This window comes from Mirounga leonina, unplaced genomic scaffold, assembly GCF_011800145.1.
Source record: "Mirounga leonina isolate KUSES-001 unplaced genomic scaffold, KU_Mleo_1.0 Mir_197, whole genome shotgun sequence".
NCBI lineage: Eukaryota > Metazoa > Chordata > Mammalia > Carnivora > Phocidae > Mirounga > Mirounga leonina.
The window spans coordinates 11,652,108-11,679,587 of record NW_023270494.1 but is presented as its reverse complement, the minus strand read 5'-3'; the positions used below and the strand labels follow the sequence as shown (position 1 = coordinate 11,679,587).

Sequence of the window (27,480 nt, the reverse complement as noted above, 5' to 3'; positions counted from 1 at the left end):
TAAGGGGACGGGCATGATGAGTGGTTTGGCAACCCATTTGAATTTCTTTTTCCTATGAGAACTTTCCATGCAACTTTTAAGAAATGTTTTTGTTTTGTTTTGTTTTGTTTTTCTTACCATGTAGCCCTTAATCTCAACTCACTGTTTAATCCAATCAAAATCCCAGCAGGACCCCTTCAGCTAACACTTCAGGGCTCTGAGCAGAAACCAATGACAAGGGGCACATGGCCAGCAGCACAGGGCCTAACCTGTAACCTCTATTCTAGGATTTCTCAGCAGGGGCACTTGATATTTTGGACAAGATCATCTTTTGTTGTGGCTGGGTAGGGGACTATCCTGTGCTTTGTGGAATTTTAGCAGCATCCCTGCCCTCTACCCACTGGATGCCGGTAGCATTCCCCGCACTAGTCTTGACACCCAAAAATGTCTCGAGACACTGCTCAGTGTCCGCTAGGGGCAAAGCTGTCCCTGGTTGAGAACCACCGATCAAGACGAATTCCAGGAGGCCAGGAGTCTTACCCACAGTTGCAACCCCAGGGCCTAGCACAGTGCCTGGCACATAGTGGGTGTTCAACAAATACTTGTTGAGTAATGACTGGGAGAAGAGGGTGGGGGCACCACCTCCAGGGGAGCCTACTGGATTACATGCAGCCGACAGGAACATGCATGCTCAGGTCTCCTGCCGCAGGGAGCATATGGACCGAGGGCCACCAGTGTGTCCGTGCCAGGGCCAAGCATTTCCCCGGGGTCACCATCCACTGACCTTGCATGTGGAGATCTTAAGGCAGAACCATTCCTGCCAGACATAGGACCCCTCCAATGTGACTTTGCCTCAGGGACACCCCAGTGGCGTGGCCAAAACTTTCTTGGAACTACACTGCCATCTGAGACTCTCCCTACCCGCTCCTCCTTCCCCGGAGGCCAGCCCTGCACATGGTCCAAAGGCCCTCACCCTCTTCTTCTCTAGCTCCCACTCTTTATCCTTCATAGGTGTTTCCCCCAAAAAATCCCTTGCCCATCTAATCCCATCTTGTTTCTACTTCTTGGTGGATCCGAACAACACACCTGGCATTCTAGAAAGATGCTTTTCCCCAGCACCCCCTTCCTGAATGGTGCCACACTCTGGGGAGCTCCATTGATAAAAGTGACATGCACAAACCAATTTAGACAGGGAGGGAGTTCTTGAAAGTGACTCAGTGTCCCTTTGTCCCTAAAACCAAAGAAGAAATGAGTTTAACACATAAACTCATAAGTAACAGCTCCTAACTAATAAAACCAGACACACCTAACATTCCAATCCAAAAGACTCTTACAAGTTAACCTTTTATCGGTTTTAAGGCAGCAAGTAAAGTCATCTGGTCCACATGCCTTTCTTCTGCCCAAGGGAGGGAAGGTCAGGAGGAAGGGTAGGAATTGGCCATCGGGACCCCAGCCAGCGCACACCTCCCCATAATCCATCCCATCTTGTCTCTCTGGCCCCCAGATGTGATCGTAATGGCCTTTGGTTCGAGAGCAAGCATGCCCATGGTCCCCTCTGGCAGAGTCTGCCAGGAGAGTCTTCTTGGTCCAGGGCCCCTGGCTCAGCTAGCTTTCGCCTCGGCCAGGTTCTCCCAGGGGCAGATGACCTCCTTTTCTATGGCCTGGTCACCCGATTCTCCTGTCCCGGCGTCCTCTGAGTCCATCAGGCAGGTCCCACTCTGCGTAGGCACATCCATCTTGATCTGGAAAAAGCTTCAGGCACAAAAGGAAAGCAAGTGCATAGGGACAGGAAGGACACCAAATCCTCACCTTACCCTGACATCCCCAGAGAAGGGTGACTCGCAGGTGGATTTGCCAAAAGCTTTGTGCGCAGCAAATGGCTCAGTGGATCTCTGTAACTGGCAGTAGCGAGGGACTCATATTTTTCTGCTGAATTAAGGCTGAGTCAAAAGATGCTTTATCTTCATTTTTGAGGGGCTTGAATTTTTATGGTTTTGGTGAGTTCAGGATGTCCCTTTAGGACATGCCTGCACTTAATCCTCAATCTAGTTAGATTGTCTTCTGATGAAGAGGTAGCCCCTGAGCAAAGAGCCTCTTAAAAGCCCCAAGCCCGTGTGTGTGGCATGGCAAAGCTAGAACATTCCTTGAGCAGGGTTAGTTGGGAAGAATCGATAGACAGGCTCACCCTCGATACTCACCCGCCTTCCTCCTGCCCCGACTGACAGAGGCAGCAGAGAAGTAATCACCTCTGCCCCCTGCTGTCCCCCAAGCACACTGCGAGGCAGAGGCCAGGGATACTCAGGTATCCATGGCAACCTGAGACCTCTGCAGGGAGCGTTCCTTTCTCACACCAGGCAAGGCCAAACACAGGAGCAGTTTGCCTGGTGCAGGGATACCCCTGACTGTCTCCCCAAAACCAAATAAAGGTGGGGGCTGATTCTTGGTTTTGCATTGTTTACAACTTTCCTTTCTCCCACTGGTCCGGGAGCTATCGCGCCCCTCAGAGAGTTCTGCATCCGGTAAGGTGCCTCAGGGCACTTGGGGTTCTCAGAAATCAGGCTTGTGGCACCACCCAAAATGGAGTCGAAAGGGCCACCTGTCAGAAGACACTGGGTACTGTGGTTTTCACAGGAACGACTGTAGAAGCAGGGATCCCTGCGAGCCCCTCTGGGAGTCATCTGGTCCACATGCCTTTCTTCTGCCCAAGGGAGGGAAGGTCAGGAGGAAGGGTAGGAATTGGCCATCGGCGGATGCAGGGGTGGGGGTGGCGAGGCGAGGGCACCTCAGACAGGGAGGGGACTGGAGCCCCCACCCCCTATGGTTCCCACGGCCGCCACTGACTTCCTGCCCTTTAAAGGTGCAATGGGTTCATTAGACTAACGTTCCGGGGATGAGGCAGGGTGGGGGCGGCACAGAAGGGGGAACAAGATGGAAAAGAAAGACACAGGTTCCTTTTCTTTCTCAGGAAGCAGGGGAGGACAACGCCTCCAGGGGGAGGAAACTATCCAGAGGCTAAGTAGCCTGCTTTCGTGTCTGCTAGCCTAGAATCCTCATTACCCAACCCACCAGCCCCCAGCCCCCATGTTCAAGCCACACAGCCCCGGTACCCACCACAGACATACATGCACACACATGCACGCTCACGTGCCCACCGATATATGTGCACACACACATACACACACAGGCAAATGTGCACACGTGCATGCTCACACAGAAACGCGCGTGCACACCCACAGACATGTGCACACATGCATACACAGGACATATGTGCACACACACAGCACAATCCCTTCTGCTTCTTACTTCGCTACTCTCCTGGATTTCAGTCGTGGCAGCTGCTGGCCCACATCCCCCAGGGGCTGCACCTTCCCGTGGGACACAGGGGGGCACTTGGGCGAGAGCCTGGCAAAGACGGGGGAAGCTAAACAGCCCCGTCTCAGAAACCTGCTGAAGGACAGAGCCATGCGGGCCTTGGGCGGGGCCTTGGGCTGGGGCCGGGGCCAGCGGTGCTCGGCGGCCGAGACCTCGCTCCTGTCAGTGTCGGAGGGCCCCGGGCAGGCACTGGATCCGCTGGCCTCCCCCTTCTGCTCAGAGCTCTCCGAGGCCACCCTAATGGGCGAGGGGCAGATGGCGCTGCTGGGCCTCCGGATGAAGCGGCCCGGTGAGGGGAAGGGCCTCCTGGGGGAGCGGCAGGATGGGGAGAAGGGGCTGGAAGGAGAGGGGGGCACGCAGGTCCCGGTGTACACGGCCAGGTGAGGGCTGGGAGCAGTGTGCTGGCCCGGCTGCAGGAAAGGAAAGAGAGAGCTCAGAGTGAGTGGTGTGGGCTGATGGACGGGGCCCTCTGCTAACTTAGCCCAAATGGCACAGCCACACACAGGCCTCCTGCCAAGGGGCCTGCCGGTCCCCGAGCCCTGGCCACGGTGCCCAGAGCTGGGCAGTTGCATCCCAGACTGACCTTCCTCTGGGCCTGGAGTGCTGGGGCGTGGCCAGGCTGGATTTCCAATTGCCCCTCAACTCCCGTCCCCCAGCGAACGATGCTTAGGACCCACCACATGCCATGTCATCCCTCCTCTATCCCTGGCTCCCAGCCTGAGGACTGGAGGCATCTAGACATGTGTAACAGAGCAGTGGAGGTGATACCAGAAGACCCTCGTGTGCCCCGCTGACTCTGCCAGGCTTGAGACCACCTGCCTGGTCCTGAGGCCCGGCTCATGTCCCACTGGCCATCCCTTGGGAATGGTCCAGCCCTGGCACTGGTGCATGCCTCCTGCAGCAGAGCAGCGTGGCCGCAAAGAAAGCCTGAATGTGGAGCCTGGACATGTCAGCAGAAAAAGGAAAGACTCTCAACCTCCCTGGGCTCCCGCAGCCCCGAAGTCAAGGAGCAGGGAGGCGGGAATCCTGGGCCAGGCAGTTTTCCTGCAAAGACGCCCAAAAGAGCTTTGTCTGAGCTGACAAAGTTAAAACTGGAATTTTCAGGGAGGCTCTCTGCTGTCCCTTCTCTTTCCTCCACAGATGGGCCTCCAAGGGCCCATCAGCACAGTTTGTCGGGCCCCCTCCTGAAGGCCACGCTAGAGGGTGTGCTGGTCCTGGCGGGGAAGGGGCACCCTCTGGGACAGTTGGGCCGACACTGCCTCTGACTTCAGTGAACAACAAAGCCTCTTGGAACCTGGCACGGCCACACAGACGCCCGGCTTAGAGAAGCCTGCCTGTCCCGGGGGCCGGAGCACTGCCCCAGGGCCCCAAAAGGGCAGCTCCAGGCGCTGAACTGGAGGCTGCTGGCTTCCTTGGGGTGTGGCCTGATTTCCAGGTCAACTGAGTGAGCCGATCCCAACCCGAAGAGGAAAGGGCAGGCATAGCCAAGGACAGTCTTTGGAGGAAAAGAAAAGCCAGGAGGCCACAGAAGTCTTTGCCACGGGGCGGGGCAGGGGGTCGATCTCCATTCTCCCCCACCAGCTCCCTGAAGCTCCAGCTCCATTCCATCCTGGAACAGCAGCTGGGAGTCGCTGATTCTGTTCCTCTGATCCGACACCCACAGGCCAACCAACCAGAGCCAAGGCCCAGACCTGGGGCCCCAGGGTGAACAAACTCATCGTAACTGGCATTGTTCATATGCAGTGAGAATTAGCAAATACGAGGTTCTGGGCTGAGCACTTTTCATGGATCATTGCACTTCCTTCCTGCAGCCAGTCGGTGAGGTGACCAACTCTCATTATGCCCATTTTACAGATGAGAAAACTAATGCTTCGAAAGCGAGCTCCAAAGACAGGCCATTGGGGACAGGCTTGGAAACCAGGCTCATGGGCTGCAGAGTTCGCACGTGTAACAGCGAGTCACACGTCCCAAGGGGGGCCTGCGTATCAGCCCACCTCAGAATCACCCCGGGGGTCTGCTGCAAGTGCAGATCCCGGCCCCAGCCAGACCCACTGAAGGAGACTCTCAGGGGGTACAACTAAGGGAAAGCATCTTCTACCAGACACCCAAGGTCACGGTTTTGTTATCATGCCCAGTGAGTTTGAGGAGCCCTGCACTGTGCTTCTAACACTGCCCTTCTATGGGGACAAGGGTCTCCACTTAGGACACAGTTTGCAGACAAGAATGACAATAAAGTGGAGGGGTGCCCAGGTGGCACATTCGGTTTGAGCGTCCAATTCCTGGCTTCCCCTCAGGTTGTGATCTCAGGGTCCTGGGATCAAGCCCTACATGGAGCTCCCTGCTCGGCGGGGAGGCTGCTTCTCCCTCTGCTTCTGTCCCTCCCCCTGCTCACATACTCTCTCACTCGCTCTCTAAAATAATTTTTTTTTTTTAAAAAAGAACAACAACAAAGGGGAAAGCTTGCTCTAATTAAGGGTTCAGGAGACAACGGTGAGGTGAAAAGAGTATGACCCTATCACTTATTAAGCATCTACTATGTGCTAGGTAATCTGTATCTGTAACTCCCCCATTTTAGAGAACAGAAATTTGAGGCCCAGAGGGGTTCATCGCCCTCCCGAGGCTCCCACAACCACCAGGGACTGTGGTATGTAGACTACTACGTGGCCCCTACATTCTGCCCCTGTCTGCCAGGGTTGGTGTGAACTGTAAATGTCACATGACAGCCGTTCCGTGGCCAGGCTACGTGCTATGGCATTGGTGACATTAAGAAAGGATCATCTGAGCGAGCCTGACCTCACCACATGAACCCTTCAGATCTGAGTCTAGAGGCCAGAGACAGACGTCAGAGAGGTTGGAAGCACGACAGGAATTCAATGGAGAAATTCTCTGTTATTGGCTTTGAAGGTGGAAGGGGGACACCTGGAGAGGGACTGTGGAAGTTTCTAGGAGCTGAGTACAGCCGTCAGCTAACAGCAAAAAAAAACAGGGGCCTTCAATCCTACAATGAGACACTGAATCTCACCAACAATCTCAATGAGATTGGAACAGACTCTTCCCAAGAGCCCCCAGATAGGAACATGACAGCCAGGCATAACCTTGAGTGTGAGACCATGAGCAGAGGACCCAGCCCAGCCTCACTTGGCCAACTGTGAGCTGATTAACAGCTGGGTCCGTGCTACTTTGTTACACAGCAATAGATAACTAACACAGCAACTAAATGAGAATTCGATCCCAGGAGTGTGTAACCCCAGAGCCCCTGCTCTATCTACTGATCCATATGGCCATCCCATTGCCTGTGGGACTCAGATAGGACCTGGGGTCCTGCAGAGTGGGCTGAAACACCAAAACTAGGAGACAGACTTGTTAAGAGAGATAGAGTGGCAATAAATTGAGGACACCCCACCTCCGGTTCATTACCTTAAATCCCACTTTCTCAGAATCTGTGATGAACTCGTTATCACCCCCACTTTACAGATAAGAAAACTGAGGCTCATGGAGATGACAACTTGACCAAGATCGTACAGTTTATGACAGGATGGGCCATTCCATTTACCTCCCTCCACCCCAAGTCTGTGCCCTCCTCCTCATCCCACACCTCCCTCAGCACTTTCTTTTCCTGGATGAATGACAGGACAGGTGAGGACGTAGCCACTGTCCTGCTTGACTTACCTGGCCCGAGAAGGTCCTTTCTCCTGGGCAAGTAGTTATTAGCCCCATTGGCCCCTGTCACTTGAAGCAGGACTCCTTTTTGCGCCCATCCCACCATGACTCCGGCCCTTCCCCCAGAGACCTAGCCCCGCCCCTCCAGCCCATGCCACACCCACCACGGGTGGGAGGCAGCAAAGCAGCGGCATGCAAGGCACGTGGCAAAGAAACATGACACGCAGAGACACAGTGAAGCTCTGAGAGCTCGGTTTGTTTTGTCTTGTGCTGCTGTTTTATTATGCAAGGAGCCAGCAGAAGGGGGAGAGGAGCGTGAAATGGAGTGGGTACGCTGACACGAGAACACGATCACAGGCTTTTCGATGGAAGGCAAAGCAGGCGGTGCAAAGAGATGCGATTCATTTTCTGCCTAGAAACTGGCTGAGAATTTGAGGGAGACCTCGTGGCCACCTGGGCTCCCGCGTCCTGTGAGCCACACTCAGGTTCAGCATGCAGTGTTCGCGGCGCCCCCTCTGGTCCCTCCTCGCTCTCCCTTTCCCCACTGCCTCCAAAAGCCAATAAGCAAAGTGGGCTCCCTGGAGAAAAATCCACAGGTGTGAACACATCATTCTTCCTACCTACCATCTCAGCCCAGCACAAGACCTTCCCTTACTGTAGCCATGAAGCTTGGAACCAAAGGACGGACCAGTAACCGCACTGTTGCTGGTCAGCCTTTCATAGACAGAGGACATGACATCAATGCCCACTCTCCTCCCTTCAAATATCTCCTAATGGCCGCTGGAGAGTGGGGAGAGCCAAACTGCAAGACTCTGAGAGAGGAGAGAAGTAAAATGGTTTAGGGAAACAAAGTTGTAAACACACCTCAGGAAATGCCCTAAATAACAAAGAATAATGAATCACTGTAAGGGACCGCACTGACAGATGCAAGAAAGCCCAAGCTTACTCTGAGACCATATGCTACTAAGGATGGTGGTGACGGTAGTGGTGATGATGACGGTGATAGTGGTGATGATGGTGGTGATGGTGGTGATGACGGTGGTGATGGTGTTGATGATGGTGATGGTGGTGATGATGATGGTAGTGATGGTGGTGATGGTGGTGATGGTCGTAATGATGATGATGCTTATGGTGGTGATAACTGTGGTGGTCATGATGGCAGTGGTGATGGTGATGATGGTGGTGGTGATGACAGTGATGTGAGGAGGAGGATGGTGAGGAGGATGATGATGGTGACAGTGATAATGGTTGTTACACTGATAACAGCAGCTAGCATTTATTGAGCACTTATTATATGCCAGGCATTATCCGATGTATTCTACCTATTGTCCCTACCCATTGTATTACCACAATCCTCACAAGAAGAACAGTCCTCTCTCTCAAAATCAAGCTTGAAAATGCAATTCTACAAAGGAAATCCTTGTACTTTACCCCATAGTTTATATTCTAGCATAAGATATACACCACGATGGGTAGAGAAACTCAAGCTATTTAAAATACGGCATTAGGGGCGCCTGGGTGGCTCAGTCGTTAAGCATCTGCCTTCGGCTCAGGTCATGATCCCAGGGTCCTGGGATCAAGTCCCACATCGGGCTCCCTCCTCGGGGGGAAGCCTGCTTCTCCCTCTCCCACTCCCGCTGCTTGTGTTCCCGCTCTCGCTATCTCTCTCTCTGTCAAATAAATAAATAAAATCTTTAAAATATGGCATTAAGGAATTAAGATGGTGCCTAAGTACACAGATAACACAGACTATCATAATCATTTAAATATATCAATAATAGCGTCCAAACAAATACTACTTCTGAGGCTATGTGAGATTCAAACAGACCTCCCGGGGCTGCTGTTATGTCTGCCAACAGAAACAAAGTTAGCAGGAGACCCGCAGCAGACACTCTTAGGAAGCCTCAAAACTGGGTAGGGCTCTGTGGCTCCTTTACGACCCAACATGAGAACGTCCTGGTGGAGTCTCCCTCAGTCCTCCAGGCCAGACAGACGATCCTCTCCCATCTCTGTGCTCTCCTGGGGTGTGGTATGCCACCCCAGCCTCAATCCCATTCTGCTTCAGCTGCAGCCATCTGTATCCACACACCCCTGTGAGCCCCTCAAGGGCGGAGAACCTCTCATCCATTTTTGTATCTGCCATAGGACCCTTCGCTGGTTCTTACATAGAATAGGTGTTTAGGAAACACTCATGGGATGGAACTGTTGCCATCTAGGAGTGAAGCCCTTTATCTCCTGCCTTCCTTCAGATGGGCAGTGTCACAATACTTATTTATATATTTATCCCATAAGCATGATAACCAACTTTAGTTACATGCCCGTGCCTCTCATTAGACGGTGGGATCATTGTGTGTCTGACACTGAGAAGGTTTCCATTGATATGTGTGGTGTCCCTACCATGTGCCTGATACAGAGCCTTTGGTGGTCGGCTGAAGGATGGGAGACCTGTCAGGCAGACACATCTCACATGTGGGGAGTGGGATGGCGGATGGTTGAGTCAAAGATGAACACGACATAGTTTGTAATGTGAAGAATTCACGATGCCTTTGACACCCCACCATCCCCACCACCGTTGTGCCGGGCATGTGATCTCAGCTCATGGGGGGTAACTAGAAGGGGTAGTGAATATATATCTCTGATTTCATGCTTCTCCAGCTTCCCCAGGAAAGTAGGACAAACAGGAGGAGAGCCAGGTAAACATCCTCCCCAGGAGTCTGAGGACAAAGCCTAAACCTGCCACAGACAAGCATGAAATGTCATTAATGTCTCAATTTTTATCTTAAAAAATTCATGTCCATGTTGCATTCTAATTCATAATATATTCATGATTATTTTAATGCAAAAATTGAAAATTACCTGTTTCATCCCATTCCAAATCTTCAAGTAAAATGGAGGTCCCAGGCTGGGTACCCTCCTGGAACTCACAAAGTCTGTTTCAAGAAGCAAGAATCTGGTCCCAACCCCTCACTTCACGAATCAGGAAGCAGAGGCAATAAGTGACTTTTTCAAGACCACACAGCTAGTGGTAGAACTGGAGACTGAGAGGCTGTCTCCAAACCCACGGCTCTTTCCCTTCCTTCCTCCCTCCCTTCCTTCTTCCATTCATTCACGTGAGACATGTTTCTGCAGAACCCGGCAGGCCTCAGGCATTAGGCTCCAAGCGATGAGACATGGCCCCACCTCATGTCACTCAATATATAATGGCCATTAACAAAAATTTCTACTTGGGGTGTCCTCCCTAAGTTGGAGGACTCCGACATTCTTTAAAAGAAAGATGACCAAAGCATACCTCTGGTTGCCCTTCCAGAGTATAAGCTAGTCTACAACTAGGGAAAATGGAGAGAGTAATGGGATCATTTTGCTAACACAAAACCAAGAGCCACAAACTCCTTACAATGACCTAAAAAGTCCCCAATGACCTGGCCTTGCCCACCTCTCTAAGCTCATGCTGAACCATTTCTCCTGCGCCCACAAGGCTCCATTCGCCTGGCCCTACAGTTCACTCGAAGCCGCTTCCCCGCAGTGGGCCTTTACTCCTGCGGTTCCCTCTGCCTGGAAAGTTTTCCCTGCCTGCCCACATGCTTTGTATGGCCCACTTTTTCTCATCCTCTTATCTGTCACTAAGAGAGGCCTCCCTAGCAGACGCAACCCCCCTCTTCCCTATCATGGCACCATCTCCATTTCTTTCTAACACCTGGTACAGGTTTTACCACATCTTTGGGTTGTCGATTACAACCATGGCCCTGATTCTTTATCCCTTCCTCTCGCCACATCTTTTGCAACAAGACTTTAAAATTTCTCTCACTAAAGAGACAGAGTCTATTTCCTCACCCCTTGATTCTAGGCTGGCTTTGTAACCTGATTTGGCCAAGAACATGAGGTAGAAGACCACGCACTGGTTTGAAGCCTACACCTCAAGACTCTTACGCATTTCCACTCACTCCTTTGCAATTCCACCACCACCATAGATCATGCCGAGGCCAAGCTGTTGGAGGACGGGAGACATGAGAAGCAGAGAAGAATCATTCCACTCATCCCAGCTCGGGTTCCCACAGATCGAGCCCCCAGGCAGGGGAGTGACCTCCAAGATCAACAGAGCCAAACAGATGACCCTAAAGCCATGAGCAATAAATACTGATTATTGTATGCCGCTCTAGCTTTGTGGTTGTCAGCAAAGGTACTGATATGGTCGGCTTCATTATTGTTTGTCAGTCCTGGTCTATAAGCTCCGTGAGATGGAGACCATGTCCACTGTATTCACCAATGCCTGGTGCATAGTGGATACTCAGTATATGTGTCTTTTTGCTGTGCTGTGTTGGTCCCTTGCTCGCTGACTTGTTCTAGCTCCTTTGCGTTCTTACACAGGTGTTATGAGGTGAGGCTAACTTCAAGAATTATCTTGTAGTCCTCTCATGGTCAGAGTTGGAACTGTCCTCTCCCTCCACACTGACCACAGGGCTGACCTAGGCTACAGCTACACAGGAAGGATGCACCAACATCTAGAAAATATCTGAAAGAGTATTATCTTTGACCGTAACTCATCTTGAAAAGGTCCGGTATCTACCCTCTCTCTTCCCATGAATGAAGACATCAGTGCCTTTCCTTTATCCAAACTGATGCTCCTCAGAAGGTCACTTCCCCTTGACTGCCCTGGAGGCTTCCGGCCTGAGTTCTTCATCCCTACCAGCTACATATTCCCCTAGCAGTATCGGGGGATGGGGAAACAAAAGGGAAGGACTCTCCATAACTGTGACCAAGAACAAGCTCACCAGCAACGTCTTAGCAGGGCCTCTCCATGAAGGTATAACAGGGGAGTCCAGGGGACGTGCATCTCTAGGGGACCCTGCAGCTAGTCCCTCAGAGGGATCCCAGACTGCTTTAGAAGCAGAGTCTCAGTTGGAGAGGTGGTGTTTGGAGCTTCATTAAACTATTTGAAACTGATGTACCTGAAAGAACGATGACTTGAGGGAGGAGGGGGACCTTCTCATTCATTCTCTAAAGCAAATGGTGGCACACAAAGCAGCCTGTTTTCTCTATGCTCCCGCTACAAGAACCCCCACAGTGAGAGAGGCGGTCACACAGCCACTGAGTCAAGTGACCTCCCCCCACCACTGCCGACCCTGTCCCTTGGTGAGCTGGAGCGGGAGAATGAGCTCTAGTTGCCGAGGCATTGGGAAATCCACCATGAAGGAGGTCAGGGGAATATGGGATGAACCTGGTTTCCCCACTAACGGGAAATCGCATCCTCTAGACTCCGACTGACCCTGCCTTTCTCTGCTCGCCTCTCCCAAATGCACACCCCCACCCCCAGGAACTGCAGATTTATTTAGGAGGTAGTTCTCTTTTGAGTTGGCTCCTACGGTCCAGCTTGCTCATGACCTGGGTGATGTCCACTGTGCTGGCAGCTTCTCGAGCCTTGGCTTCTTCTTCCAGCTGCCTCAGGATGACGGGGCTCGGGCTGGAGCGTAGGTGGCGCCGCATAAACGGGAGGCTGGAGCTGGAAGGAAGGACAGGGCCGCGGTTGGTGGAAAGCTGCCCAGCTCGCCCAGCAGGGACACAGTAGCCCCTAGTGGGACACGGAGCTGCAGGACCAGAATCTGGGCTTGTTCCCTCATTTTCCCAGTGAGCCCCAAGGGTGGGGGTACCTCAGGGGCATGTTCAACCTTAGCTCTTTCTCCTCCGTTGGAGGATGGGCCAGATGAGTACCAGCTGCCATCACATTTCTGGCTAGGCCCAAGGAGAACTGCCTGTGGTGGCGATAACATACCTTCTAGAATGTTTAGAAATCAATGTGTCAGCTTAACCTCCCATGGGCTCTTCCTGAAAGAAGGGGGCAAGGGGAGTTTGATACTGGAAGCCCAAGGGTTCTGGCCTCAGGGGGAGCTGGAGCATTTGTTTTCAAAAGCCAAGGATCTAGGAAGGAGGAAGAGAGCTGGGCTGTCCAAGAGGGCAAGGCGGGGCCCACAGAGAAAGGGGGAAGAGGCCTGGAGAGGGCTGGGGGGCTGGTGGTGCTGGGTGCATGCACCGGATGAGTCAGAACCTCAAAAGAAGTCAAACACGGGCTCTTGGGACCCACCTCTGTCCACCATGGCCTTGGGCACCAGGACAAAGCTCCAGGTGTCTGACTGATGCAGGCAATGGGGAGCAGCTGAGCCACCCACATGCCTGGAAAACAAGCATTTCAGCAGCAATGGGGGACTTAAAACCTAGGACCTCCCCAAAGCCCTGGACTATAAAAGCCCAGAGAATTCTTGGATCTACCCTAGGGAAGAAGAAGAAGAAGAGGGCTCCCCACCAGTAAATCAGGCCTGAACTTGGGTCCACCAGCCCTGCCAAGGGGGAGCTTGGAGCTCAATTTAACTTGTTCCAGAGAAATTAAGGTTCACATGTTGCCTGCCACCCTTGAGCCTTGGGACAAACTCACACCCACTGCCATCCCCACATATTTACAGGCTGAGCTTCCCTCAGTAGGAGAGCATTCCCACGTGTCTTCTTACTCACAGGGACATTCTCAGACCACAGTTCCCCAACCAAAGCCAAGTGGTGCAGCTGGGGCCTCTCGCCAGGCACCCGGGGTGCTCCAGAAAAGATCCCAGCTGATTTCTCAGGTCTGCCCCAACTGAGAAAATATCTGGAGAGAGAAATACGAGACTCTCCTTCCTTCCCTAATACTTTCTGGCAGAACTTCTGGAGCGATTATGCCCCTTTCTTGGGGCTTAAAGGAGAAGCTTTCAAGCTCCCAGGGATGCTGAACTCCCTTCCTTCCCTGGTAAACCTAGAAGAAAAATAGCACCACAGAGACCTCCTTTCTCTCCTTTTTATAACAGTGCCTTTATCCTCAAGAATGAAACCAAGTTGGGTTTTTTTTTTTTAAGCTCCTTTGATAAAAGCTCCGGTCCAATCACCCCTCTTTTGAATTGACCGGCGATGCTGGAAAAGGGCCCAGCGTGAGCTGAGCTGGCAAACAGGGCAGCATTTACTAACCATGGGGGGACAGGCCACACGCTGGCGCTGGGAAAACCTCCACCAAAGTCCCATGTCTTTGTTCAAGCTGTCATTTGGTTCCTCTTTGGAATCCTCAGTCCCTACAGAGTTTTCTCTTTCCTCCCCAGAAAAGAGTTCTGACTGCCCCTCAGAACATTTCATCCTTTGCCCATGGGTTCGGCCAGCTGGGACGATCCACATCTCCAATGAGGAAGGTGAGCATGAGCCAGTTAACGGGGGACTCACTAAAAGGTGGTCCCTGGGGTCACACTTAGGATGTCAGTGTTCATCTCCCCCATGAGTCGGCTGTTTTTCTTGGGAGTGGAGTCTGCTATGCTCGCTAAGGTCTTAGGACTTTCCAAGGATACAAGGATGTGGCTAACTTAATTCTCACAGAGCAGTTCCAAGGTGAGGAAGTGCAGCAATTAACAAACCAGTGAGATGCTTCTGTTTGCGCTGGGGTCACGATCGGTGGGATAATCAGCACTTTTTCAAATCCATGTCAGGGTCACTTTACTTTACTCGCAGTAATTACTAAGGAAATCTTGCTAGGGTATTATGAAGCCAACAAGGCAATCCTACCCCTAAGAAATCCTTCCTGGTCCCCAGGATTTCCGTCAAGCACATATCTCCATCATGGCTATTTGGCTGAAAAAGACCCTCCCTTCCTTGTAAACAAAGCGGCAGGCAACCAGCAAATTATAGGTCTCTCCACTTGCCTTCTCTTGGTAGTTCCCTGAGGTTCAATAGCTTTGGCCAGCATTTCCTTATAGATTGGAGATTTTAAGTAGCGAGCATAAGAATCCTAGGGGGAACAAGAGAGAAATGGTAATTAAGAGAGGGGAAGAGTCAAGTCAAACTACTATGCTTGTAGTGTTCGAGTCCTCCCTGGGCACCGAGATGGCAAAGTTCAGGGAATCCGTATCCTTGTGTGAAAGGCATTCAGATGTGTGTCTAAAGCAACAGTTCTCCAGTGTGGTCCCCGGATCGGGAGCGTCAAATTCACTGGCAAATTGTTAGAAGTGCACGTCTTCAGGCTCACCCAGGCCTCCGAAATCAGAAAATCCCAGGTTGGGACCATCGGAGTCTTCACAAGCCTCCTGTGGATGCTGCGGTACTTTGGCTACACTGTGATCCATAATCCCCCACACTAAAATCCACCTTGGAGGTCTTCCGTGAGGTAAGCAGGAGATGACAGGACACCTGTATCTCACCTCGCCCCCCCACCCCAGTACCTCCTTCCAAAAAAAAAATGAGCTGCCATGAGCATGGAACCCACTTCGAAGCCCACAAACATCCCCTTTTTTGCCCTGAATTTAGGTATCAAAGCAAGAGAATTAAAAAAAAAAAAAAAAAAGACCCAGAGTCAGGTTTCTCTTGTGTGGATCTTTCCTGGGACGTTGGGCAGGTTCAGAGAAGTCACTTCATGAATGCTTGTCACTTCCAAGTCAACTCAAAACTCTCGTTCTAACAAACATGGGACAATGTCCACAGCAACAACCCAGGGACTGAGAGTTTTTTAAGTTTATTGAAACAGTCCCATTCTAAAGACTAAGTGGTGGCTAAAAGTTATGAGAACCAGGACAGAGTCTGGGAGTGGGGATTATGGATCACTGGGTCACATTGAGTTTATTGCCAGTTTACAGCCTATAGCCACACAGAGTCTGCTAAGCATATACACTGTTCTTAAGTTACCCACGACTCCATTTCATTCTGCCAAGTATCTGGCTTCCCTGGGTGTCTCTGTGGACGCTTGTATAAAACCACATTTTTAAGAATCAAAACGTATGTTAAAATACCCGAAGGAAGACCATTATTATGGGAACCTTCCTGTGAATCTTCTTGCAAGGCAAACAGAGAAACCCCACTGATGGAAAGCAAGTGGAGAAAAGTGGCTAATCTGACTGGGTGAAAATTCTAAACTATTACATATCTTAGAAGCAAAGTAAAAATATTTCTTTATAACACAGTATATATCAAAACTAAATAAAAAATATATAATTAAGGGATGCTAATAAAAATTTGCCACTCAAACAAACCGTCATCACATAATGAAAGTTTCTAGAGATAGTTTACCATAAGAGGAATAAGTAGTAATGCGAAGTTAAAGCAACTGAAGAAAGTCTTATTTCTTTCTTTAAGATTTATTTATTTGAGAGAGAAAAAGAGAGTGTGAGCAGGAGGAGGGGCAGAGGAAGAGGGAAAGAGAGAATCCCAAACCGATTCCCCACTGAGCGCAGAACTCCCTGTGGGGGCCCGATCCCATGACCCTGAGGTCCTGACATGAGCCAAAATCAAGAGTCAGTTGCCCAATCGACTGAGCCACCCAGGCACCCCCTGAACAAAGTCTTATTATGACACCAAATAAGAACCAAACTAGGCAACCTCCTTAGGCCAAGGCTGAGCCCCAAATTCTGTTTCTTAAGAAAGAGACTGATTTTTGTCTCAGGTTTTGGGTTTTTTTTTAACAATTTCCTAAAACTTCCCACCATGTTCACTTTTTATTAATAACCCAGAAAGGCTCCCTGAATCCCTGCTCGGTTTTACCATAATCACACCATATTTGTCTCTTTCACATACTAAACGCCCCACCCCCACCCCCAACCTGTGATATTTCCTTCGGGCCGGGGCCACCGGAACTGCCACCATTCACAATTCAAGGGTAGAGACTAAGAGGTCAGCCTTCGGAGGCAGGAAGACACAGTTTGACCCCCGACTCCACCCCCGAGGAGACTCTGGACAAACTAGACTCTGGAGAAGCAAGTCCTGTCCCATGGGTGGTCCTTGATACAAAGTCCCATGCTTTGCACCATGACTACCACTCCCAAGCCCTCGGGAAATAAGAGCTATTCCAGCAGCGTCTCATTACCAATGACAGGGGTACATGGACCACTATGGCCGGGTGACAGCCCCTAAGGACACACAGAGCAACTGTCAGTGGTCCCCGCCCCCACCCCAGCCGCCGAGGCCGGAGGCCCAGGGAGGTTCCAGACCAGTGGTTGTGGGGAAGAGCCCACTGACAATCCTGCACCCCAACACTAGCAAAGCAGAAGCCACACAGCATCTCCCTGTGTTCCCATATCTAAAGACTTTTCCAGGTCCCTGAGAAGGGAAGGGCCTCCTGGCCCCAGACCAGCGTCCACGCAGAGCCCACCTACCTTCTTCATGAGCATGTAGATGTGCGTTTGCGCTGCATCCAGCACGTAACGGTGGGGATGCCGCAGCCCCTTGACAGTGATGTCCATGGTTTTGCCATCTATGTTTATCCACCGTCTCGCCCCTGGGGCCAAGAAGAGCCTGGAGCGGGGAGCAAAATGTCAGCCAGCAGCTCGACCGAGCTGGCTAATGAAAGTTCACGGCTGCCTGGGAGGGAGGGATCGCCGTGACTCAGGTCACCCGGAAGGAGGCGGGTCCCCGGGAATGAAAGCTGGCCTTTTTTTTAGGAGACACTGAAGAGTCTGAACAGGTTGTCAAGCGACATTTCGTAGAAGCAAGACAACAGTCGTGCCAGTTTTCAGAAGGTGAATACCGAACTCTGGTGTTCCTAACCCGTAGGAGAGGGAGCAGAATGTTGGTGGGGCAACACTAGCCATTAGAATAAAGAACCCAATTTCCAACTTAATGCCTTCTGCCTCATTGAGGAGGATTTGGGGCCCACCTGGGACCAGGCCGAGACACCTCCAAACAGGTGTTCCAGGCCTTCTGCTCTCCCTTGGCCCAGTCTAGATGTATTTAGAAATGTCTAGGTTTTGGGGGGTTTTTTTCAAGTAATCTTTACACCCAACGTGGGGCTCAAACTCACTGACCCCAGATCAAGAGCTGCCAACAGAGCCAGCCAGGTGCTCTAGAGGTAGTCAGAAATGAATCCCACACGCTGAGTCAGGAGGCAGCACAAAGTCCCAGCACCCCGGGGGTGGAGGACCACGGCATCCTTGCAGATGGCCCCAGTGAAAACGCAAACTCAGCCGCACGGCTCCCCAACGTTTCCCGTTCTGACTTGTTTCAGGATTAGAAATCCGTGAACATTTTGCCACACTGCAAAACTGTTCATTAAAATTTTGGAATTCAGATGAAGATGACATATCGGGGGAGCCTGGGGAGAAAGGAAGCTGATAGAAAGTTGGAGGCAGCAGGGTTTTTTCTAGGGGATCTTTGGAGTTAGGAGTCGTGTGTGTGTTTGTTGTGGTGTGCGAGGCAGTCAGGCACGACTGTTCTGAGCATGGGTATCACAGGACCTTCCTGGAAGGACAAGCCCACCTGCACCCCGCCTTCTCTCTGTGCGTGCAGCCACTCCCTGTGGGAGGAGGTGGGCACATTCCTGAGAAAGTGCAAGAACCTCCAAGCATGAGGAGTGAGCCCTCAGCTCTTCCCTTCGGGGTTTTTGGCGCCTTCCCGAAAGTTGCAGTGGCCCATTCTGAGTCGGTCAGAAGGACACCAGAGGTGCAAAGGGGTGAATGCTCAGGCCCACATCTCAACAGCTCTGTAGCTCAGCAGCACTGGGGGTCTCCTCACCCCTCCCCTTCCTCCCCACCCGGCCAGAAGAGGCAGGTCTGGCCCTTTGAACTGGAACCTCGGGTTCGTGGGTAACATAGAGGGCAATTTCGGGGAGAAGCAGGCCTGGAGTGGAACAGACTCACTGCTACACTGAATTAGTGGGGTCTAGAGTCATTACATGCAAAATAAGAAATGAGCCTACATTTGTACCTCAAGCTGGGTGCACGGTCCCAGAGACTTGGGGAAGCTCCCTCCCCTTACGGTCTTCGCTTCCCTAAGATGGCTGGGGATGGGAGGTGTTCCTACCCCGCCTGTTGTCCCTCTCCTCACTCTCAAACATGCACACATGCACACCCCTCTCGGGACATCGAAGGGGGCTTAGTCAAAAACAAAGCACCGCACTGTAACTCAGGGCAGCTTGCTTGAACTCCTGAGCATATTCCCGTCGGAGTAGGGCAGTGACATCACGTGCTTCCCCAGACTTTCTGGGGGAGGAAGCTGCAAGCCTTAGCGGGGAGGTATCTATCGATAGCATGGCAGGTGCAGTGACTGAGACCGACACCAGGAATGTGGTCCCTCCCATTCCATCTCAAACTCCAGTGCAATGGGGTGGCCCACGGGGAGGCTCTCCCAACCATCTGGCTAGTCCTCACTTGTAAATCTCCTCTGCTTTCTCCTTGACCTTGGACTGATCTCCGTACTTCAGATCTTCACAGGCTTCCCAGAATCCCAGATTCTCCCCTGCACGGGAAGGAGGGGTCCATGCAGATGAAAGCCAGGCAGGAAACATGGCGGGAGAAGAAAAGAGGAAAGAAGAGAGATGGGTCAGCTGAGGCCGATTCAGTCCCCGCAGCCCAGGGAGCATCTCCCCTCTGCAGAACAAGCCAGGGCGCCCTGTGAGGCTGGACAGAACACCCCTCAAGAGAAGGAGGCACGTCTTACTTCCAGAGCCCGGGAGAACACTGTTAACCCCGGGATTGCCCCACGCGTGGTCTCTGAAATGAGCCAGACTGGAGCCCACCATGTCTGCAGCCGTATGCGTCTACTGGGCTTGCAGGCCCTTCCCGGGTGACGCGCAGGTCGGAGCTCATAGCAACCCCCTCAGACTGTCCCAGCCTCCCCTGTCCTGGAGTTTGGTTGGAGCGGAGCCTGCTCAAACGAGTTAGCACAGGATAGGCTTGTGAGCAAGTCCTGCTTGCTACCCGATAGGCTTTCTTCACAAAGGCCCCTGTTGACTTTGCTCATGTTCGGTGAGCGCACATGACTTCTGCCTCCCTTGTGCGTGCAGACCCCTGCTCGACAGCCCCCCGCGGGGCATATTCCAGCCAGGGGTCCTTACAGAGAGGCTTCTCCAAGAGCAACGCTGACCGACTGACTCTCGGGGAAGGCCCGGCCGCTGGGGGACTTCACAAAGGGTCCCCGGAGCCACAGAGACTCAGCTCCTCTGGGCCCAGGAGGAAAGCTGGTCTCCTCTTGAGCCCTCCCTTCCTTTCAACTCAGTTCTCCACAGCACCCACAGGGGGTGTGAGCGCTTGGGTACAATCATCCCAGGTGGTCACTTTTGCCTGAGAAAATAAAGATGATCACACCAGCGGGACAGCGAGGGCTGCATGTGAGTGTGCGCACGTGTGTGTTGTACGTGCATATGTGTGTGCATGCGTGTAAATCACGGCATGCTGTGGATGGGGACACAGACAAGAGCTCCTCCTCCTCTCTTTTCACAGCATTTGCTGGAAAGCTCTCAGGTGCGTCGGAATGGAAAAAGCACAATTCTCAACTAGTGGACGTCTGTCCCATCACTCTAGAGAGGTCCTTCCTCTTCAACATGAACTTCAGGGTGTTCTTAGGACTAAGATCACGGGCAGGAGTAGACAGACCAGCGATGCTTTTAAGTGACAGCCAATCAGTCTCACGTCAAGTGCGATGTAGACCACCTTACCCATGCAAAAGACAAGCCGTTGCTTAAGGTTAAAATTAAATGAGCAATTATTCACAATAGCCAAAGGTGGGAGCAAAAATGTCCATCAGCAGATGAACAGATAACCAAAACGTGGCATATACATACAATGGAATATGATTCAGCCTTAAAAAGGAATAAAATTCTAACACAGGCTACTATATGGATGAACCTTGAAGGCATTATGCTAAGTGAAATAAGCCAATCCAAAGGGACAAAAAAGATATGTTATATGATTCCACTTCTATGAGGTACCTAACATAGAGAAATTCATAGAGACAGAGGGGTGAATGGTGGTCGCTGGGAGCTGGGGGGTGGAGAGAATGGGGAGTTGGTGCTTCATGGGGACAGAGTTTCATTCGGGGAAGATAAAAAGCTCTGGAGATGGATGGTGGTGAGGGAACACAGCAAGGTGAACGTACTGACCACCACCGAACCATACATTTAAAAATGGTTAAAATGATAAATTTTATGTGATGAATATTTTATTACCATAAAGTATTAGGGGTGCCTGGGTGGCTCAGTCGTTAAGCATCTGCCTTCGGCTCAGGTCATGGTCCAGGGTCCTGGGATCGAGCCCCGCATCGGGCTCCCTACTCGGCGGGAAGCCTGCTTCTCCCTCTCCCACTCCCCCTGCTTGTGTTCCCTCCCTCGCTATGTCTCTCTTTGTCAAATAAATAAATAAAATCTTTAAAAAAAAATAAACGAGCACACAAAAATGTGTGCATGAATGTGCAAAGCAGCATTATTCACCAGAACCGAAAAGTCTAAACAACCCAAAGGGCCACCAAAGTATGAATGGATAAACGAGAAACGTGGTCTATCCATACGATGGGATATTCCCTTAAATACTCTGATAGGGATGAATCCTGGAAACACTACGTTGTGTGAAAGAAGACAAAAAGCCACACATCGCATGATTCCATTTATATGAAATGTCCAGAACGGGCATATCCATTCAGATAGACAATAAATTACTGGTCACCTAGGACTGGTGGGGGAGGGGGGAAGCGGGGGGGAGGGGGAGAGGAAGAGGAAGAGAGAGGAAGAGAGAGGAAGAGAGAATGGCTTTTAATGGGTAAGGGGCTTCTTTATGAGGTGGTAAGAAATGGTCTACAATTATATAGTGATGATGGTTGTGCAGCTTTGCGAATACACTAAAAACCACGGAACTGTACACTTTAAAAGGGTTACAGCATGTGAATTACATGGTACGTGCATTTATGGTATGTGAAGTAGATCTCAATTTTTTTAATGTTATTTAAATGAGAAAACTCACAATTCGGGAATCTCTTAAAGAGATCACCAGAAATACTATTTTAATAACACAGGGAAATCTTTTCAAGGGATTCTCACTGTTAACCAAGCCCTGGGTGGGGTAAGCCCAGGGTGCAGTGTGTCATTTCGCCACTAGATGGCACCCTAGCCTCTTCTTCTAGAGTTGCTTCCCGGCCCTTGCTAAAAGCACTTGCCTTTCCCATCATCTATTCTGGGTTTTATCATATCATGGCAATTAGGCTTGATTAGAGAGAAGGATTGTCAGGAATCCATATTATAATGTAATGTGCTGCATCAGGCAGTCAAACAGGCTAATGGCGTGTCCCCTGGGATTAGTTTCAGGCGAAACCCCATAGACAAATGGGTCTTGAGAGGAAGCAGCTGAGAATGGAGGTTCAAATATGATGATGCTCTGCAGGGCTGGGGATTCAGTAAGCAAATGAACGAATCCCATATAAAAGCACATCTGCAAAGCAAAAGTGAAGCCACCTGAGTGCTCAGCCTGATGAAATTGGTCTTAATCGTGCCTTTAATTTTCAAGTTACAAGTGCCTCCCTACCATGCTGAGCCACCCGGAGACGGAGTATAAAATGCCCGCCCCCCCATCCCACTAAGACCAGCATGCTCCTAAGGCCCTGTGTGTAGGCAGCAGAGCGGGAGCTGAGACAGTGGTTCTCAATCACAGCCACATATGAGAATCACCTGGGGTGTTCTCGCACCTGCGGAGATCACGCCCCAAACCAATTTTAAAAAGGAGCATCTGGAGATGGGATCTTGGCAGATGTTTTTAAAATACCCCCAGGTGAACCGAATGCACAACCTGGGCAGAGAAGCGCTGAGCTGAAGGAAACGGGCTGCTAGACAAAAAGGGAAAGTTTGCACTTCGCAGCAGGGGACGCAGGACTCTTGGATCGGTGACCCCAGAATCAGCGTGAGGAAGTGAGAACAGCCAGAGGGGACAGAGCCCTTGCATATGCGAGTCATGCTGCATTAGCTGCATGGATTTCGTCTGCGGATCCAAGCCCCTAGCCCCACCCCACCCCCGCCCCCGCCCCACCCCAACTGTGGGGCCTCTTGGAACAGATGGAAAGGACATGTCCAAGAAGAGCACCCAGCAGCAGAGCTGGGAAAACATCTACTGAGAAATCATCGAAACCCTATACCAGACAGGACAGGAGTGTTTCTTTTTTTTTTTCTAAAAGCAAAAAACTGTATTAAAAAATCAAAAGACCCACCACTGAATTCTTTCTTGAGAAAGTACTGGAAGCTCTGTCGGCCCTTGGGGTCTCGGATCAATTCACTGAAGTTGAAGGCCCATCGTTCCACTCGCATCTTGGTTGGGATTTCTACCCTGCAAGGATGATGATTTGTAAATGCACCAGACACTCAATTCAAGGCACGGGCCCCCACTAAGCTCACGAGTCCCATGGCCCAGGGCTCAACCCAGTCCTCCTCCCTCAATCCCTGCACAGACAGACAAACCACGTAATCACTTGCTAGGAACATGCAGCCTCAGATAAGTCCCCTGGGACTCATCTGGAAAGCTGGTACCCCAGAGGTAAGAAGGATGCTCACAGCGAACAGCCTCATACTCCGGCCGGCTCCCTTCTTCTTCAGGGCAAAGGAACACAGATGCCCCCCTCCAAGGCCTGTGGAGACTGGCCAGCAGAGGGTCGGTCAGGCTACCCCACCAGACCAGAAGAAAATTCCAGAGCAGCACCGGTGATGGGTGCTGGGGTCACTGCCACCCCGCCCCACGCCCCTTCACCACGGGAGCACAGGCGCATCTAGGAGGAGTCGATAATTCTTCCTGTGCCTGCCCGCAGGCCCCGAGCCCCAGGCAGATCCTACTGTCACCGAGGCACCCTCCCTCAGAGCCCGATCCAAGACGCAAGTCCCAAACCACTTCCCTGTTAGAAAAGGTCTCGATGCTCCCGGGTAGGACACTGGAGCACAGCTGGCTGAGGTCTAACATTCCAGAAAATGAGGAAAAGAGTGGGCATTTCTCCTATTCCTTATAAACTTCTCCAGAACCCAACACAGCCCCTCGGAAACAAAGGTTTCCAAGTCCACGACACCACACCTCCCAGTAACGTAGCAGCTAGAACCGTGGCCGGCTACGATTCATGGGCTCTAAATCAGCCAAGCAGGTTCATGCTTTCTCTGACAAGAGCGTGAAAACAGTAACAACCCTGTACTAACATTAAGAGCCACCATTTACAGAATGTCACCGCCTGGGAGGCACTGTGCTTTACACGCACGTCACTGGGTCCTTAAGAGAACGCTGTGAGCTGACCCTTGTCAACCCCGTGTTATTGCTGAGAAGACCAAGGCTCACACAAGAAGCAGATCCAAAAAACAAACGAACAAAAACAGTGGTGTGCGAACTTCAGCATGCGTCCGAATCACCTGGAAGACTCAGACAAACACACACTGCGGGGCGCTATCCCTTAAGTTCCGGATTCACAGGGGTCAGTGGGGCCGAGAATTTGCAGTTCTTTTTTTTTTTTTTTTTAAGATTTTATTTATTTATTTGAAAGAGAGAATGAGAGAGAGAGACCACGAGAGGGAGGAGGGTCAGAGGGAGAAGCAGACTCCCTGCTGAGCAGGGAGCCCGACGTGGGACTCGATCCCGGGACTCCGGGATCATGACCTGAGCCGAAGGCAGTCGCTTAACCGACTGAGCCACCCAGGCGCCCGAGAATTTGCATTTCTAACAAGCTCCCCAGGGATGCTGCAGCTACTGGTCCAGGGACCACACTGGGAACCAAAGCTCCAAACTGGTGTTAGGAATCCCGGCTGTTCATTAAAGTCAATGGCAGCTTCTAAAAACCACTGGTGAGGATAAGAAGGTAGCCTGGGCCAATTAAGAGGCTTTGGGGGTGAAGGCTGGACATTGGGATTTTTTTAAAAGATTTTTATTTCTTTATTGAGAGAGAGAGAAAGAGAGGGCATGAGAGTGGGGAGGGTCAGAGGGACAAGCAGACACCCCGCTGAGCAGGGAGCCCGTTGAGGGACTCCATCCCGGGACTCCAGCGTCATGACCTGAGCCGAAGGCAGTCGCTTAACCAACCGAGCCCCCCAGGCGCCCCTGGACATTGGTTTTTGTTTCTTTTTCATTTTGAACCCTCCCAGGTGATTTTAATACAGCTTTAAGATCTCACCCATTCCGAACAAGGCTTCCTGTTTTCAGCGGGACATTTGGTACCTCCCATGTTCTTTTCCCCAGCAAATCTCTGCCTCACGCTTCAATACCATATTCTCCATTTCATTTAAAATCCGGCGGCTCTGGGGCTCCTGGGTGGCTCAGTCGTTAAGCGTCTGCCTTCGGCTCAGGTCGTGATCCCAGGGTCCTGGGATCGAGTCCCACATCGGGCTCCCTGCTCGGCAAGAAGCCTGCTTCTCCCTCTCCCATTCCCCCTGCTTGTGTTACTGCTCTCGCTGTCTCTCTCTCTGTCAAATAAATAAATAAAATCTTTAAAAAAATAAAATAAAATAAAAAATAAAATAAAATCCGGCGGCTCTCCACACCTCTGTCCCAAGCCCTCCCGGGACAACCCTTCTCCTGGCCAGGTGGCTCCACCGTCTCCTCACGGACGGCGGAATTCTGCACATCCTTGCACACAAGGAGATTCAGGTCACTTCTCTGCCCTGACACCCTGGGAGGCAGGCGTAGGCTCCAGAAAACCACCACAATAACTGGAGCCCCCAGAGTGGGAGGGAAGCTTCTCCAGTGGGTGGTTCTAGAGTCTTCAGCTCTGCAAGTGACACTTGTAGACAGGTGACCCCAAACTCCAGATGAGAGCCCTCTTTAACCCATCAGCTGCCCATAGCAGGCCAGAAGGAATGGGTGCAAGGGTTCCCCAAGCTATGGGAAAGCTATGTCTCTCCACTGAGCTGGATCTGTCCTACCTGCATGTCCTCAGGCCTTACGTGGTAATGACTTTGGTGGCAACCTGAACTGTGGTATGCACCTGATGCTCTCGATCTTTCCCATCACCCCACCTGCCTTATCCACTCCTACCAGCCCCTTCCTTCCTCCCCTCCTCCTCCATCTTTCCCTCTGGTGTGACTATTACACCTTCTCTTCTTCCTTCATTGGCTTACGCTGTCTTTCTGCATTTCCGCCTTTGTCAAGAGCCATAACTGTTTATAATTCACAAACAGAGCAAAGCAGTGAGTGGTATAATTGCCAAGGCAGGTAGAGGGCCCTGCCCTCCAGGACCTTATTTTTCCTCTCATTAGATGTCAAAAATGCAAAGCCATAAAAAAGATCGTTTTCTTTTCAGAAGCAATATATTGTGAATACAGAGTTACCGTCTGACCCAGCATTTCCACTCCTAGGTACACAACCAAGAGAAGTGAACACATACGTCCACACAGAAACCTGGACACGAATGTTCACAGCAGCATTATTCATAACAGCTAAAAGACGGAAACAACCCGAATGTCCATCAACTGATGAATGGATTTTTAAAAAGTCTATCTCCTTACAGTGAATATCACTCAGCCATAAATAAGGATGGAGTACTAATCCACTGCACCACCCAGATGAACCCTGAAAGCATTATGCTCAGTGGAAAAAAGCTAATCACAAAAGATCACATATTATACGATTCCATTTATATGAAATGTCCAAGTTGGCAAAGGCACAGAGAAAGTAGTTTTGGGGTTGCCTAGGGCTGGAGGGGTTTTGGGGGGTGGAGGGGTTCTTACTTGGGTGATGAAGATGTTTTCAAATTAACTGTGGTAATGGTTGCATGACTCTAGGAATATAGTAGAAACCAGTGTATTGCACACTTTAACTGGATGAATTGTATGGCACATGAATTATAACACAAAAAGCTATTTTTTCAAATACATACAATTTGGCATTTAAGTCCCAGAACTGGGTGTCATCTGTTATCCAAGGATTGCTAGGGAGGCAGCCTGACATGATGGCGTCATTGGACAAAAACTGCTCACTGTATTTGACGATCCTGAAAAGCAAATGGAAAATGATTTCCTAGAAGCTCAACACCCAAGAGACGAAATCAATACTCAGGTTGATTGACCAGCCTGTCCTCCTTTCTCTTTATCGATTTAGTTACATACTTATTATTGCCTTCTTAGAAAAATGCTCTAATAGCCCTCGGGATTGGCAGGTATTTGACAGGATCTGTCCCTGTTCTACTCGTGAGATGAAACATCGTCTTCCCATCCAATTCCTTTGCAATTTCTCTACCGCACCTATTCCATTAAAATAAGGCCTCTTTATATTATATCAGGAGTTTTCCAAATTCAAAGCCGACTCGGTTTGCGTGTGCTCAAACCAGTGTCTTGGCGCCATCTTGGAAGCATGAGGTTGCCATGGTCTCTCTGAGATCCTCACATCACGTTCCACCCTTTGTCAGGAGAACCCCTACATTTGGGAACTTCAAAGCCTGGGGTCTCAATGAGGTGTGAACCCCACATTCACAAATGTGAGCAAGAGCTAATTCCTTCTCTGTGAATTAGACCTTCCCAGGCAACACATTTCCTTGTACGGCATACACATGAGACACCTACTCTAACATCTGCCCATAGCTAGGCAATTTCGATAGAACAGAACCCATGCCCTAGAGATATACCAGAGCATTAAGTTTATAGTTCTGTGACAAACTCAAGCTCCTTGGCTTCATTTCTCCCAAGACCCTCTTATATTTCTCAGCAAGACCTTTACAGTGGAGCAGCTGAAGGGAAGAAAAAAGAAAACTGGCCTCAGGTCCAACCACAAA

The 27,480-nt window shown here is 50.9% G+C and overlaps 1 protein-coding gene across 2 annotated transcripts in view; it reads right to left on the bottom strand.

Moving 5' to 3' along the window:
• Window positions 1-1,309: 1,309 nt before the first annotated feature.
• RGS9 (regulator of G protein signaling 9) overlaps window positions 1,310-27,480 on the bottom strand; it is a 63,099-nt gene continuing 36,928 nt past the window's right edge. For both annotated transcript variants that reach the window (XM_035026203.1, XM_035026204.1), the window contains exons 12-19: window positions 26,590-26,703; window positions 22,960-23,075; window positions 19,143-19,230; window positions 17,154-17,292; window positions 14,715-14,800; window positions 12,391-12,508; window positions 3,283-3,761; window positions 1,310-1,731 (exon numbers count right to left, since the gene is read on the bottom strand). In XM_035026203.1, the coding sequence (XP_034882094.1) occupies window positions 1,581-1,731; window positions 3,283-3,761; window positions 12,391-12,508; window positions 14,715-14,800; window positions 17,154-17,292; window positions 19,143-19,230; window positions 22,960-23,075; window positions 26,590-26,703 (1,291 nt within the window). In that variant the 3' untranslated portion in view covers window positions 1,310-1,580. The remainder of the gene's footprint in view (window positions 1,732-3,282; window positions 3,762-12,390; window positions 12,509-14,714; window positions 14,801-17,153; window positions 17,293-19,142; window positions 19,231-22,959; window positions 23,076-26,589; window positions 26,704-27,480) is intronic.